Consider the following 16,327-nt stretch of genomic DNA (forward strand, 5'->3'; position numbering starts at 1 on the left):
GCCACTTTTAGAAGCGAGCCCACGGGGAGTGCTATCCTTCAGAGTATCCAGTGGGGGCAGCCTTACCACCAAGGGAGTGGTCAGCAGCATTGGGCTCCACCATCTTGCCTGCCAGCATACTACATAAGTACTCTCCTGCCTCAGACTCTTTCCCCCATCTTGGCTCTTGGCTGCAGTGCTGGGGGCAGGAAGGGACTGGGGGGGGAGGGGAGAGGGAAGGCCCCTGGTGGCCTGGGAGTATGCTGGGAGGAGAGAAAAGGCCCATCCTGAGCCCCTCCTCAGCCCCCAACATTCACCCTTGTACCCCTCTGTAGCCTCCTGCTCCCCCCACACCACATCCCCGAGGTCCTGCCCTGAGTCTTACACCTCCCACATCACCAGCCCACTGCCCTGAAGCATCCAGACAACACTGAGTAAGTATGCTAGTATTCACACAAAGCACCGACATGTTTATCCAGCCTCATTTAGTGTTATCTGAAGTATAGTTATGTCTCCCCAGTAGGAACTATTTACCAAGCTACTTCCCGGATTGGCTTAATTCCTGTTTATCGGTTTTGGATTATCCTTGAAACGCTTTATGTGATCTAATTTCTGAAAGTATAATCAGTGGACATTTCCAGCCCTTATTTAGAGCCAATTACTGATAATTTTACTGATATTTATTTTTGAGACAAGGTGAGATTTTCAAAGGTTCCTATAGAGGTGAGCGTAGGTATCCAGGTCCCACTGAAACTGAATGGAAATCAAGCATTTAACTGCTGATTTGCTTTCAAAAGTCTCAGTCACAGAGCCATTGATGTACCTTACAATCAAAGGACACAACCCTGCTCTAAAGAGGACACAATCCATGAGTGCATCTAGACTGGCAAGATTTTGCGCAAAAGCAGGCGCTTTTGTGCAAAAACTTGCTAGCTGTCTACACTGTCCGCTTGAATTTGCGCAAGAGCACTGACTTTGTAATGTACAAAATAAGTGCTCCTTACACAAATACTTTCACGCTCCCACTCGGGAAAAAGCCCTCTTGAGCAAGAATACTTGCGCAAGAGGGCCAGTGTAGACAGGGAAGAACTGTTTTGCGCAAAAAAGCCCCGATGGCTAAAATGGCGATCGGGGCTTTCTTGCACAAAATCGCGTCTAGACTGGCCATGGATGCTTTTGCGCAAAAGCACTTTTTGCGCAAAAGCATCCTTGCCAATCTAGACGCTCTTTTGCGGAAATACTTTTAACGGAAAAACTTTTCCATTAAAAGTATTTCTGCAAAATCATGCCAGTCTAGATGCAGCCCATGAGTTCAACTCTGCAAACCCTGCCTCCCACGTGAAGTCTTTCCTGACATTAGTGAGCTTCCCATATCTGAGTGGGTAGCAGCTCATTTCTCCTTGAGCATTAACATCCAGGTTTGTATTTTCCATCACTATACCTGCTGCGAATATTGTAATTGCTGAAGTTGTGGGGTCAAGATTTCTAAACGTTTTGGTCTGAGCTGTTTAATGCCAGCTTCTTCCTTGCAGAGTTAAAAAAATCAGCCCCTTCCCACAATACTTACAGGCCTCACAGAAGAGGATAACATTGGGATAACAATATCACCTCAGGGGTTGCTGTGAAAGTATATTAATTAATGTTTGTGAAGAACTAAGATAATTCAGTGAAAACGCCATCAAAAAATCCATGAGAAAATTAATAATTCTATATTCAGTTCAGCTTTGGATGGTGTGTAGTAAATAATGAACCAGAACACACCTTGATCAATGTTTTCTCTAATCTTTTCCATCCATGTGTCGATTTTTTTCCATCCATGTAAGAATAAATTTTATGTGCACTGAGGCATGTGTTTATGTGCACCACCAGGAGAAACAAGAAACCTAGCCAGAGGGTGGTCTTCTAATCAGCTGGGTGGCACTGGAATTGCTCCTGAGAGGCCGCACCAGCACGCAGCTTACAGGAAACACTGACCTTGAGCAATGAGGATAAAATTAAAAGCTTCAGAGGGGTAGCCAAGTTAGTCTGTAACTGGAAAAACTTAAGAACCAACAAATAGTCTAGCACAGGGGTAGGCAAAGGGCCCTCTGTGGGCCGGATCTGGCCCGCCAAGCCAGTGGATCTAGCCTGTGGCTACCCTGCTGCTCCCCCATCCCCAGGCCAATCAGGGTTTGGGGGTAAGGGAGTGCGTGAAGTCTCCTCACCCCTGCAAGAGCGTGGGTGGCTACAGAGACACACGGGCTGTTTTAAAACAGCTGGCATTTATCTCTAGCTGCTGCAAGCCTTTGGCTGGGGGGGGGGGGGGGCCTTTGCGAGCTCCCTGCCCCCAGGCCAATCAGGTGGGGAACACATGAAGTCTCTTGCATCCTGTCCTCGCCCAGCCAGGGGCACGCAGTGGCTAGAGAGAGATGTTGGCTGTTTTTAAACAGCCGCTGTGTCTCTCTAGCCACTGCGTGCTCCCCTGCCCCCAGGCTCTGATTGGCCTGGAGGCGAGGGAGCAGCAGGGTAGCCATGAGCTGGATCCACCAGCTTGGCAGGCCGGATCTGGCCCACAGAGGGCCCTTTGCCCACCCTTGGGCTAGAGATACATGCCAGCTGTTTTAAAGCTGCTGCCATGTCTCTTTAGCTGCCGTGCACTTTTGTGGGGGCAAGGAGACTTAGCGTGCTCCCCTGCCCACAGGCACTGATTGGCTTGGGAGCAGGGGGAGCACATGAGCTCTCCTTCTCCAGCTGGTGTTTCTCTCTAGGGGATGGGTGAGGGAGGGAAGGAGAAGACTTCTTGAGCTCCTTGCCCCTGGCCAATCAGGATAGGGGGAAATACAAGGTGGTCTGGCCCTGCCCCTTCCTGGGTGGCTTGGGCCAATTCAGAAATTTCTGAAGTGGCCCCCTTTTAAAAATTATTGCCCACCCTTGGTCTAGCGGCACCTTAGGCTATGTCTAGACTGCAAGCCTCTTTCGAAAGAGAGCGTCTAGACTGCACGTTGAACTTTCGAAAAAGCGGCTTGCTTTTTCCAAAGAAAGCATCCAGTGAGTCTGGATGCTCTCTTTTGAAGAAGCCCTATTTACATTGAAGAACGCCTTCTTTCGAAAGAGGAACTTTCGAAAGAAGGCGTTCTTCCTCGTGAAATGAGGTTTACCGCCATCGAAAGAAAAGCCGCGTTCTTTCGATTTAATTTCGAAAGAACGCGGCTTGAGTCTGGACGCAGGGGAAGTTTTTTCGGAAAAAGGCTACTTTTCCCGAAAAAACCCCTGAATCTGGACACAGCCTTAAAGACTAACAAAAATGGGGATGGTATCATGAGTTTTCATGGGCACAACCCACTTCTTCAGATGAATGGAGTTATTAAAGGTCTATTTCCAAATTAAATTAAATGCGGGGAGGGGAGAAGGAAGGGAAAAATATGGGGGGAGGCAATTAGAGTGTTCAGGTTACATGAATCTGATAAAGAAGGTACAAATTTTTCTTAGATATCCATTGTTTGTTTTTTTTAAAGTCATTAGGATGTGGAAGGTAGTTTGCTAGCCAGGTAATGTCTTTATTCAGACCTTTGTGATGGGTCCCAAACTGTAAATGAAGTTAAGTTCCAAGGCTTTCTTGTGTATTTGGCTTGTGGAATTGGCCTGAAACATCACAGTGACTTGGAGATCCATTAATGAGTGCACGGGCAGGTTAAAGTGTTCTCCAACAGGATTCTGTGTGTTGCCTTTTCGGATATCTGATTTGTGTCCATTAATTCTTTTCCGTAGGGACTGTTTAATTTAGCCAATATACATGGCAGTGGGGCATTGCTGGCATTTGATGGCATAGATCACATTAGTGGATGTGCAGTTAAATGAGCCTCTGATTTGGTGGCTGATGTAATTGGGTCCAGTAATGAAATCGCTAGTGTAGATGTGTGGACAGAGTTGGCGCCGGGGCTGATTGCAGGGGTGAGTTCCTGTTTGATTATGGTGAAGATGTGCTGCATGGTTACTGGAAAGCATTTGTTTGAAGTTGGGGGTTGTCTGTAGGCGAGGAATGGCTTTTCCCCCAAGGCCTGTGGGAGTGAGGAGTCATTTTCCAGGATAGGTTGTAGATTGTTGATAATGAGTTGGAGGGGTTTAAGTTGTGGGCAGTAAGAGATGACAAGTGGAATTCTGTTGTTTTCGCTTCTTGGCCTGTCTTGGAGTAGTTCATGTCTGGGTACTCTTCTGGCTCTGTCAATCTGTTGACACATTTCCACCACCGTCTACTGGAAACCTACCTACTGCTACACTTACCTTCATACCTCTAGCTTCCATCCCAAAACACCTCTCTCGGTCTATTGAGTCAAGCCCTAAGATACAACTGGATTTGCTCCAATCCCACAGTCACAGACAACACCTACAGGATCTATATAGAGCATTCTTAAAACTTGAAATACCCACCTGGAGAAGTGAAAAAGCAGATTGACAGAGCCAGAATAGTACCCAGACATGAGTTCCCAGCCACTGTTGCCACTATTGCAGGAGCAGTGGCAGCTGGTGTCCTGGGCCCTTTAAATTGCTGCTGGAGTGCCGCACAGTTTGCCTTGGGTGGCCCTGAGGGCTGGCTGCTCCCAGCTCCACCCCTTCTGCCCAAGGCCGTGCACCTTATCAAGTCCAGCGCCCGGCCCAAAGGAGGACCAACCACAACTAAATCATCCCAGCCAGGGCTTTGTCAAACCGAAACTTGAAAATCTCTAGGAATGGAGAGTCCACCACCTCCCTAGCTAGCCTTGAGCAGGAGGGTTTGCCAGTATTCCTACCTTTATAGCTATACAAGCAAATCTTTTCCAAAGTAGATTAGACCCTGGGATTATTAAAGGAGCCTGGCCTACTTGTCACAAAAGAGATGAAAACAGGCAAAGGTTGGCACTCTAATATCATAGTAATGCCAGCTCACAGAGAGTTTCATGTAGACTCCAAGGCATTTTAAAAAAGGACAATAACATGTCCTTATTTCTGAAAAAAAATCCTGCTTACTGCTCACTAGTAAATTTTTTATATGAGGGTGAGAGCCTGGGTTTATTTAAGAGACTGTCATCAGGTTCCTTCTTAAACAAGCGTTCCATGCTCAGAGACTACTTGTACTATGGAAACACAAACAAATGTAATGAAATAAGAAAGGCACATGTGCTGTTCTGGATGGGGAAAAAAATCCTCCCTGTTCACTTCTTGGCCCAGAATTTGCATGTTACATAAGAAGGAGAATGAGAAAGCGGGAAATGGGTGGGGGGGATGGGACCCAAAAGCCTAAGAGAAGATAAAATCTGATTAAAATGCAGACTAACATAACTGCAGAACATTAGTCAGTCTTCCTTATGGAAAGAGAAAAATGTCTACTATTATGCTGCTATAGAAACCAAGTAAGGTGTGTGGGTGGATGAAGGATTGTGTGTGTGTGTACATGTGTGTCTTCCCGCCTCCTGCTTTCTTGGAATGAAGATCTTATCTATTCTTAATCAATAGGCCTTGTGCTTTGTTGTTTGGATGATCGTTCCTAATACAAAGAAAAGTTGTTTCCTATTTATTTCATTTCTCTTAACCTCAGCTCGTCCCCTTTCTTTCTGTTGTTGAGTGATGCATCTCTGTGCCAAAAGAGCAGTTAAACTAGGCTGTGAGGTTTAACTGCCTTCCCCAGTGACTGATCTATACTGATTTACATAAGAACTTGGAACATGGGGAGGTACTGGGACCTTCAGACTGTGGTTACTTGTACTATACCTAACTATACACGTGACCAAGGATGCTTTGGAAAATAAACACTGACCTGGAAGGAGCACACATTGTCCGTGTTTCTGAACACTGTGTGTACACAGCTTTTTTTTCAAAAAAGACACATTAGATATTAAATGCCACACACATTAAAAAAAGAAAATAGATGGAATCAGAGTTATGAAATTAAACTCTGCCTCATTGTTGGAGCTGCCAATAAATTATCTTCCTTATGAAGCTTCAGAGAATTGTGCATGAATGGTTTCTTTCTGAACAACAGCACAAAAGAAATGGATAAAAAAGACCCTATTATGAGAAGAGTTCACTGGAATGTAGGAGTTGTCACACTATCTAGTCCAGTATCCTGGCTCTAACAGTAGCCCATATCAGGTGCTGCAGAGGAAGGTGAAAGAAACCTCACACTAGTCTGGTTAATTTGCCTCCCCTAATACTCAGAGATTGGTTTAAAAAATCTTGAAGCATGAGGTTTCATATTGCTTCCAAAACTTATATTAGCATTAACTATTATAAAATGGGGATGCTTGTTACCCAGATACATGTCTAATCCCTCTCCAGTCTGCTGACTCTCTGTAGCAACAAGTTCCAGAATGGAATTATGTTCTGTGACAAAATATTTCCTTTCACCAGGTTTGACTTTTCTACAGTTCAATTTCATTGACTGTCCCCTGGAGCCACGGAGAATAACACTCCTGATCTGCCTTCTGTAGACTGAACAGTATTTTATAGACTGTTGTCACATCCAGTGGCACTGAAACAATTTGTATAGTGTGTGTGGGGGGGAGAGGGGGGACAGGGGCTAGGTGCTGTGAGCCATTGACTAAAATAATAAACCCAGTATTGATGGAAACCAAGCCAGGAGGTGTTGCTACATTCCCGGCCCCTCTAGTTCCAGCACCCATGGACTCATGCTATTTTAATTATCCCTTTCCCAAAGGTAAACAATCCCAATCTCTTGGGAGGTGGGGTGCCTTTCACTTTCACTTCTTATGAGTTTTCCCAGCTCTGTTCTCAGTCTCAGCACTTTTCTCCGAACCATCTCTGAGGCTGAGGCTACAATGCCACTTTACTGTGCTGAAAATACACACAGCAAGTTGCAGTGCTGTAAAATGCCAGTATAAACAGATTCCCAGCACTGATGGACACTCCCCTCATGGAGGTGGCTTATGTACAGTGTTGGGAGAGTTCTTTGCCGTAGAAAAACACATTCACTTTAAAGCGCTGACACGCCTGAGCTCTAATTTTAGCATGTAGACAAAGCCTGAGTCTACAATATCCTTTCTGAGAAGGGGTCACCAGTACTGCATGTTACTCTAAAGGAGGTAACCCACTGATTGGTTCATGTACTGGCATTATACTACTCTCCATCCTATTCCATATGCATGCTAAAATGTTATTTCTCTTTTTTAAAAAACTACTGCTTCATACAGTAGAAGTCCTAAGTTAGCTGGCCATGATGATGTCAAGGTTCCTTTTCCTGAGCTGATGCAGTACTAGGTATATCCCTTTTCTGAGCTTATACAGAACCCTGTAAGATGGGTCAGATAGCAGAGGCATAGTAGCTACAGAGCAGCAATACAATGCATACTTTTTTCCTCAGGCTGTGGCTAGACTACATCCCTCTTTCAACAGAGGGATATAAATTAGACACTTTGAAATTGCAAATGAAGCAGGGATTTAAATATCCCGTGCTTCATTTGCATAATGGCATCATGGCGCTCTTTCGAAAAAGTGCCATTTCGAAGGTAAAACCACGGTCTAGACACGGTTCTTTTGAAAATGGCAGGCTTTTTCAAAAGATCCTGTGAACCTCATTTTTTTAGGAGTACAGGATCTTTCGCAAAAAATCTGTTTTAGAAAGAACTGTGTCTAAATTGCGATTTATCTTTAGAAATGGCGCTTTTTTGAAAGAACACCATGACACAATTATGCAAATGAAGCGTGGGATATTTAAATCTCCACTTCATTTGCAATTTTGAAGTGTCTAATTTACATCTCTCTGTCAAAAGAGGGATGTAGTCTAGAAAACAGCCTCAATGTCTTGTACAAGCCCTGAGCCTGCTCTTGCACCATTTGAAGACAGTGGAACCAGGATTTCCAAGATTGGGGAGTAGATGTGTAAATATGGAGGTTTGCACCTAACCCATGTGGAAGGGGAACTTGATGTAATCACGGCATTTTCAAAAAGGCAGCAAAGCAAAAGCTGTTGACTTCAGTGGGAGTTGGCTCTGGCGCTAGGGAGAAGAATCTGTATGTTCCCGGGGAGCAATGGGTGTGGCCACAAAGTTGGTGCCCTCTAGCAGTGGTTCTCAACCAGGAAAACATATACCTCTGGAGGTAGCAAAGGTCTTCCAGAAGGTACTCAGCTCCTTTAAACTAGTATTTCTCAGCTCTGGGGGTGTGGATCAGTGGATGAGTTTAGGAGGTTTGCAAGTGCAGACCCGACTGTACAGGGTGGCAATTGCCCAGGACTCCCACACCACCAGGGGCTGCACAAAGATAAGGTAGAGGCTTCATCCCCAGGTGGTTGGGATAGGGCTTCAGAAAAAGCTTGCAAGTAAAAAGACAAGCTCAAGTATCCCCCTGAAATGTAAGTACAATATTTATATTCGTCATTTTCATTCATAATTCTATGGTTAAAAATGAGCGTCAACAATTTTTTTAGTACCAGTGTGCGGTGACACATTTGTATTTTTATGTCTGATTTTGCAAATTTTAAAGAGAAGTGAAACTTGGGAGTACAAAAGTCAAATCAGACTCCTGAGGGAGATACAGTTGTCTGGAAAACTTGAGGCTACGTCTACATTGTGCTCTCTTGTGCAAGAACATATGCAAATGAGGTGCAACAAGGAATAATGCTGCGCCTCGTTTGCATACTTAATGAGCCGCCATTTTTGCACAAGGAGCAGTCTACACTGCTAACAAAGCGGCAGCATGGCTCTTGCGTAAGAGGGAGTTTTTGTGCACGAAGGAGCAGTGTAGACTGCTCCTTCTTGTGCAAAAGCCTCTTGCGCAAAAATGGTGGCTCATTAAGTATGCAAATGGGGCACGGTGATAGTCATCGCTATGCCTCTTTTGTATATGTTCTTGTGCAAGAGAGCGCAATGTAGACGTAGTCTGAGAGTACAGTAGCTATAGTAAGCACCTGCAATAATAGAAACATTGGTTCAGTTCCTCCCTAGGATTTGAACAGTGACAACATTGAGACTTGCATGTTGAAACTGTTCCACTTTAATTTTTTTAACTGGGCAAAGCAAATTTGAGTGTGTGAAGCCCTCTCTGGTATTATCTGGGATACTCATCTGGGCTGTTAGATACTCTGGTTCAATTCCCCTGTCTCCCAACTGGAACACAAGGGTTGGAAGGGAGCACTGTCTTCCTTGCTGCCTGTTGAAGCTGTTCCACTTTAACTATTGGGCCAAAGCAAAAGTTAAGTACAAGAAGTCTTCTATAGTATAGGGCAGTGGTCCCTAATGCGGTGCCATGGTGCCTGCCAGGGCATTTATGTGAGCCTGCCGAGTGACCAGGGCCATCCCAAGCCGTTCTTGTGTCTGGACCCCAGGCGTGTGGCGCATGCGCAGCCCTACCCCCAGGCACCTGGCAGCCCCAAAAGGTTGGGGACCATTGGTATAGGGGCTAGGGTAAAGGGGGAGGAGGGACCTTGATTCACTTGTTCCCTGGGCCTGAGGCATGAGTCAGCCAGGAAGGTTTCTATATATTCCATAGGGACAGAGCTGACATAAAGGTATCTAAAAGGGTGACACAAGGAGGAGGGAGAAAAATTGTTCTCCTTGGCCTCTGAGGATAGGACAAACAACAATGGGCTTAAACTGCAGCAAGGGAGGTTTAGGTTGGACATTAGGAAAAACTTTCTGTCGGAGTGGTTGAACACTGGAATAAGTTGCCTAGGGAGGTTGTGGAATCTCCAGCTCTGGAGATATTTAAGAGCAGGTTAGATAGACATCTCTCAGGGATGGTCTAGACCAGTGGTGCCCAAACTTTTCGGTATCACACCTCCCTTTTTAATTTTTGAAAAACCCTCTCCCCTTCCCCTAAAAAAATAGCAGCAAAACTTGGGGTGGGAGTGACGGTGTGTGTGTGTGGCTGGGTCGCCTCGTGCACCTCTCCCCGGAATTTCTTCATGCCTCCCCCCCCCCCCCCAGTTTGGGGATCCATGGTCTAGATGGTACTGTCTGGACTTGATGGACCTCTCACGGTCCATTCCAGTTCTAGTGTTCTATGATAATGGCCTGCTGGGAACACAAACAGTTGGGCTTAGAAGATCCCTAAAACTATTTTTACACCAGGGTTCAGCATTCATTCTAGGCAGCCAAAGAAGAGGAGAGGCATAAAAGTGGTTTAAAGCCACTTTTGCAACCCCATTTTCTGGAACAGTGTGAAGTTCATCTTGAACACAGCCCATGATGTAAGGCCCTCCTCCCCATCTAGATCCCTTTTATTCTCCTGCATCTTTCTTTATTTCTTCTCTCACATCTTCTGCACCCCCTACCTCCCAACTGGCTCCTATTCCAGAGTTAGGGCATGTCTACACTAGGACATTATTTCAAAATACTAACATTTGAAATACGCGTTATTCTTAGTGGCAAACAGACGTTATTATTTCGAAATGACCAGCTCGTGTGGGCTGGTCGTGTGGATGCTCCACTAGTTTTGCAATAAGGGGCTTATAGTTACATTGTGGGAGTTGCCACCCGAGCGTGAGCTGTTTAATGAGGCAGGTGTAGCCCTCCAGGCCAGCATCTGGCATAGCCCACTGCTGGAGCCAGGACGGCAGCAGAAGAGCTGGCCCATCAGTCATAACCCCGAGGTCTGGCACCTGAAGGGGACTTGCCGCCCTTTGGGGCTCCCCCTTGGCCCTTTCAGCTCTGTGGCAGACGGTGTACGTCAGGGGAAGCGTGTGCCTGTGACTCAGGGGAAGGGGCCGCTCCTGCCACTGGGGCCAGCCGGTCCGTGTCTGTTCCAGCAGAGCCGCCCCCCAGCCCGCCGTGCCCCTTTGCCCCTTCGAGCTGCACTGCCGAGCCGGAGCGGCTGGAGCCGGAGCCGCCCTGGGCGGGCTGGCGGCGGCGGAGCGGGGCGGGGCCGGGCGCCGCGCGGGAGCGGGGCGGGGCTTGTAGCTCGGGAGAGAAAAGCGCGGGGGCAGCGGGATAGCGACACAGAGCCGGAGGCGGAAGGACGCGCCGGGCAGCTCCTCGCGCGGAGACAGCGGCTCCTGCCCACGGCCCCGCCAGCCTCCCTCCCTGCAGCGCCCGCTCCCCGGCGCCGGCTGCTCTGCTCGCGGGCAGCTGCGATGCGCCTTGTCCAGAACATGTGCACCATCGCCGAGTACCCCCAGGCCGGCAGCGCCAGCGGAGACGGCTGCAGCGGGGGCTCCTCCGGCCGCCCCCGCCTCATCAAGATCGCGGTGGTGGGAGCCAGTGGCGTGGGCAAAACCGGTGAGTGCCTCCCGCCCGGGCGATCAGCGGGGCGGGCGCTTCGCTTGTCCCCTCTCCCATGCCGCCCTTCCTCCAAACTGGGCTGCTGCTCGCCCCCGGGGCTGCTGCAACCGCATCCCAGGGGGTATAGAGGGTGTGTGTGTGCATATGTGTGTGTGTGTGTGTATATGTGTGTGTGTATATATATAAAAAAACGGCTTTTTCTTGGGTCTCTTGCAGCCCTGGTGGTGAGATTCCTCACAAAGCGCTTCATCGGGGACTATGAGAGAAACGCAGGTACGGCAAGTGGCTGGGGTACTTTGTGCCTTGAACAGTGAACATCTAATCCCCCGGTTCTCCCCCCACCCCACCCCCTCCCTGGGCCTGGCTCACTGTAACGTGCAGGGGCCACGTAGCAGCAAAGCAAAAAGCAGCCTTGCACCGTAGTGTACCGAAGCCAGGCTAAAAGCGGACTAGGCGCATCCTCCAGCTATTTTGATGGGGATAACGATAGCGAGATTATCACAGTGTTTGAGCTGCACTTTGACTTGTTAAACCCACAAGAACCCCCTCTTCCCCTGGCTTATCTTGTTCAGACTTGTGGTTCTAGCTGAGTGATCTTGGGGTAACCCAGCTTTCCCTTTTCGGGTGTGCTGGAACCAGAGTTGCTGCCACACTTCTGGCTTGAAATAATTTCCATCTTTATGTAGAATTTACAGTTTTGTTTAATGGCTCTCAGCATCCCTACTGTAACAACTGTTCCAGTACCACTGGACCTGTTCTCTTCCTTCCACTTCTAAAAGTAGTTAATGATCTAGGGAAGACAGACTAGCAAATGAGCTTAGACAAGAGGTATGAGTGACAGAAAGTTTAAAAAAAAATGAGCCTAGATCCAGGTAATCTGACTAGGAATTGGCTATCCTACAGAAATACAGCAACAAATATATTCAAGAAAAGAGTGTTTCTAGTGCCATCCTAAACCAATCAAGATATGGCTATTATTGTAGGGACATATGACTGTAGACATTTCAAGACCATATTGACTGGAAATGCATCCAATCCTGAAACACTTCAAAGAGAAAATATTTGCTCAAGTGCAGAATTCCTAGTTGTCCAAGGCACTGATTTTCTATAATAAAAGTTGGTTTGTCTTTGATCATTAAAATTGTCCAGTTCTCTTGAAAGACCCAATCCGCTCCAAGTCTTTTATAAAATTTAAAATACTGAAAACTTGCAAGCAAGCCAATACAAAACTAACTTCTGTGGGTTCTGATGATAATCACAGACCACTACAGCCTTTCCTCTGTCTTAATGTTAAAGTTGTTAGTCTCTGATTGCAGTTGCTAACCCTTTATAAATTGTTTGGCTACTAATAAAACACTTATATTGTCCTGTGCTCTTCTGCATTTATGTCACCCCACCACAGGCAATTTTTGTGTCTGCTCATATGACTAGGAGCTTATTTGTAACAAAATGTTCTTATTGTTAGGTAACCTTTATAGCAGACAGATCCAAATAGATGGAGAGATGCTTGCTATTCAAGTACAGGATACACCAGGTGTTCAGGTAAGCTACACATCTCTTAAAATGGTAAAACAAACTTTAATCTTTGTATCTTCTTTTGCTCAAAGAGCTGTTTAACTACTTATCAGTCTTTCTAGAAAATGGTTTACTACCATTTTAATATCAAGTGTTTTGAATGGCAAAACTGGTAACCTCATTTATAAACAGTGAAACCTTGATGTACTGTATGTGTATAGTGCATTGACAGCAAAAATAAACAACCCGCTACTTCAATTAATCTTTGTACTCTTGAAGATACAAGGAGTCTTGTATGGAAAGGCTGATTTATCCAATATGGATTCACATTCTAATCTGTTAGGAACACTGACTGTGAAGAAGGAACTTACTATTTTTGTGCCAACAAGAAATGCATTAGAAAAACTTGGAAGGAAAAATGTCATTACTACAGCCTAATAAACTTCAAAGTTTCACAAACATGCACAATAGAAACTAAAACCCCATAGTGTTGTGGCTGCATTCATTAGGATTTGTTATGACTTACACTTGTATTATGGAAAGTTTGAGTGTGTAGACAAGAGCAGTGCTGGATTTTGCCTTTTTGAACTGGGCAATTTTCCAGGTTTAAATGCTTCCAGCTCATATATTTGCTTCCCCAGACTTACTGTCTAGCCAGTTAATTTCCCATTCTGTGGAAATACAAAGCTTTTTTTCTGCATGCAGAACCACTCAGGTCAGTTTTCCATTGGAGTATGGCAAACTCCAGTGTTATTTACTCCAGATTTCTGCAGCTGGATCAAGATACTTTCTGAAGGTGCAAACAAAATATAGCTCTATTTACAAAATACATTTTATGTTACAATACATTTGTATTTAGCATTACAGGCTTTAAGTCGGATAACTTTATTTTTTTTCTGACAACCATCTAATTTAAAACAATTCCTCTTTCTCAGATCCATGAACACAATCTGGACTGTAATGAACAGTTGAACAGATGCATTCGATGGGCAGATGCTGTTGTGATTGTTTTCTCCATCACAGATTATAAGAGCTATGAACTACTTAGTCACCTTCACCAGCAAGTTCGACAGTTACATCCAGGAAACAGAGTCCCTGTTGTTGTTGTAGCAAATAAAGCTGATCTCTTGCATATTAAAGAAGTGGAGCCACAGCATGGACTTCAACTAGCAAACATGCTGGGTTGTACTTTTTATGAAGTGTCTGTCAGTGAGAACTACAATGACGTCTTTAATGCCTTTCATGTCCTGTGTAAAGAAGTTAGTAAACAACAGATAACTAGCACCCCTGAGAAGAGAAGAACCTCTCTTATCCCAAGGCCAAAATCACCGAACATGCAGGATCTGAAGAGAAGGTTTAAGCAAGCTTTGTCTGCTAAAGTTAGAACTGTCACTTCTGTCTGAAAGCAAAGTTAAGTGGCGGTTTTTCTTCTCAACTTGTCAAAAAGTTCCAACCTTGGAATGTTAAACAGTGGCACTGTGGAGTACAAGGCAGCGTGAAAGAAGGATGGTTCAGAGGTTCTTTTGAAGTGCTTTAGAAATAAACAGTTGCTTAAAGGAGAAACAGTGCAGCTTGAATGAGCTCCATAAGTGGTTATAGAAAGCGAATGGAACATCAATCTTCTTTTGAAAACCAAACTTTTAAATAATCGAAAAGAAAACCCACAAAACTTTAGTCTTGTTTTCCTAGGATGGGACACAGTTGGCTTGATGTACAACCACATCACTTAACTAAGTTTGGTGACAAAAAAAATACGCTGACTGCAGCTTACTCATTGGAAATAACTATTTGAGTCTTACAGTTGTATGCTTGTTTTCAGTATTGAATGAAGGACAGCATGTCTGTATTTTAATGGCCGTTAAAGCTTGGTTTTAACCCATATATTCAGAAGCACAATTGAGCTTGTTTTGAAAAGTCAGTGTAAAATGAGTCCATGACTGAGTTTCATGACTGTAAAAACAATGCTACAATATTTTTACTAGCTACATTATTACTGAGAGTTAGACCCTGTGCACAATATTTTTGGGTACAAAAATTCTGGTCAAAGTGTATTTTATCACCACAAATAACTTTTTTACTGCCTGAAAAAATCTAATTTTAAAATATGCTCGTTACACTATTGCTGCTTTTCAGATGCAAGTCCTGAGTTGAAATGAAAGTCCTTAGTACTTGTGTAGTGCAAAACCCTTTCCATTTCTCCCCTTCCATCCCATTCTTTGTAGTAGGTATGGAAGCAGCTCACTTTGTCAGTTGAGTATTGCATGACATACAGTTGGCTCTAGGTAGTGAAACTGGTTGGATCATTCTTAACTGAGCCATTCCTCTCCAAGTTCAGTGGGATATTCATTTTAACCACACATAGCAGATGTGTGCATTTTTACATTGAGCCAATGGAGTGTGAGAATATAGGCTAACGGCCTTTATACAAATGCACTTTAAAAAGCCACTTGTGCTTTTGCTTAAACTGTAACTTATTTATTTTGTGTACAATAACTCTTTCTGTGAAGCAGACTTTTTACACTTGCAGTCTGTTTGAGCATTAAAATTTTTTGGAACTGTATATTTTCTCAGTGTTTTTTGTTATGAAAAGAGTTAGGAACAATGAGTGAACTGTGGGGACAAAGCATTGCTTTGTAAGTATCTCTTTCTCTCAATTTCCTGTATACTAACCACTTTTTAAAAATCAACGGGAAGAAATATTGATTAATCCTTATTTTTTTTTTTTTTTTTTACAGGCACAAGTGTCTTGGGTATTGTGGGAAGCAAATGTACCATCTTTCTTAGTTGCCAAAAGTGAAGGGGGTGCTTGACCCTTGCTCTGCCCCAAATCCGTACCCCACATCACCCTTTCCACCAAGCCCTGCCTCTTCCTACCCCACACTATCCCCTAGCCCAAGTGCTTCTACCCTCACTCCTTCCCCCCTCAGCCCTTCCTGTGTGCTGCTAAACAGTTAATCCATAGTAGGCAGGAGGTGGTGGAATGGGAGGAAGGAGCTGGGCAGGGGCAGGAGGCCTGCTGGTATTCCAGAGCACCCGTGGAGTTGGTGCTTAGGGTAGGAAGGAGTCAGAATCTTTTACTGAACATACACTGTCCTTGATGCAATCAAGCAGGAAAAAAATCAAGGCCTTACAAGCTAGGAGTCAGGATCCATCCTTCTGGCATGTAACCCTAATAGTAGGGCAGTGGGGATAATGTTGCTTGGATATGAACTTATTCATGAGCTAAACACCAGCTTCTTCCACTTTCAACTCTGCTGTTAGAAACTGGAAGTATTAGCACAACCTGCACTAGTTTGCCTTAGAGATAAATACAATGCCTTTAAGAATTAAAGTGAATGTGATCAAGGTATTATGGGATATAGTAAATTGGCACAAACCTCTGACTTTATTCCATTCACACAAATCTAGACTGCTGAGCCAGACTGACTGACTGGGACATAAGGATTGTATTATCATACTACAATAATCATGGGGAAACAAAACAGATGAAAAGAGGTGACACCCATCCATAACCATTCTGCGTTCTTAAAAAGGGGCTACAGTTGACCTAGGCCAACTCCCCAGAACCTCTAGCATTGAATCCAATTGTCCTGAGAGATCTACATTCTCTTCATCACCCAACTAGGAGACTGTAACCATTTATC

At 44.9% G+C, this 16,327-nt stretch overlaps 1 protein-coding gene across 1 annotated transcript; it reads left to right on the top strand.

Annotated features, from left to right (window-relative positions):
- Window positions 1-10,850: 10,850 nt before the first annotated feature.
- RASL11B (RAS like family 11 member B) lies at window positions 10,851-15,243 on the top strand. The gene is made up of 4 exons (XM_075930436.2): window positions 10,851-11,165; window positions 11,385-11,441; window positions 12,634-12,710; window positions 13,619-15,243. The coding sequence occupies exons 1-4, from the start codon at window positions 11,021-11,023 to the stop codon at window positions 14,084-14,086; spliced, it is 747 nt and encodes a 248-aa protein (XP_075786551.1). The 5' UTR covers window positions 10,851-11,020; the 3' UTR covers window positions 14,087-15,243.
- Window positions 15,244-16,327: the final 1,084 nt, after the last annotated feature.

Source organism: Pelodiscus sinensis, chromosome 4 (assembly GCF_052426305.1).
Source record: "Pelodiscus sinensis isolate ZL-2025 chromosome 4, ASM5242630v1, whole genome shotgun sequence".
Taxonomy (NCBI): domain Eukaryota; kingdom Metazoa; phylum Chordata; order Testudines; family Trionychidae; genus Pelodiscus; species Pelodiscus sinensis.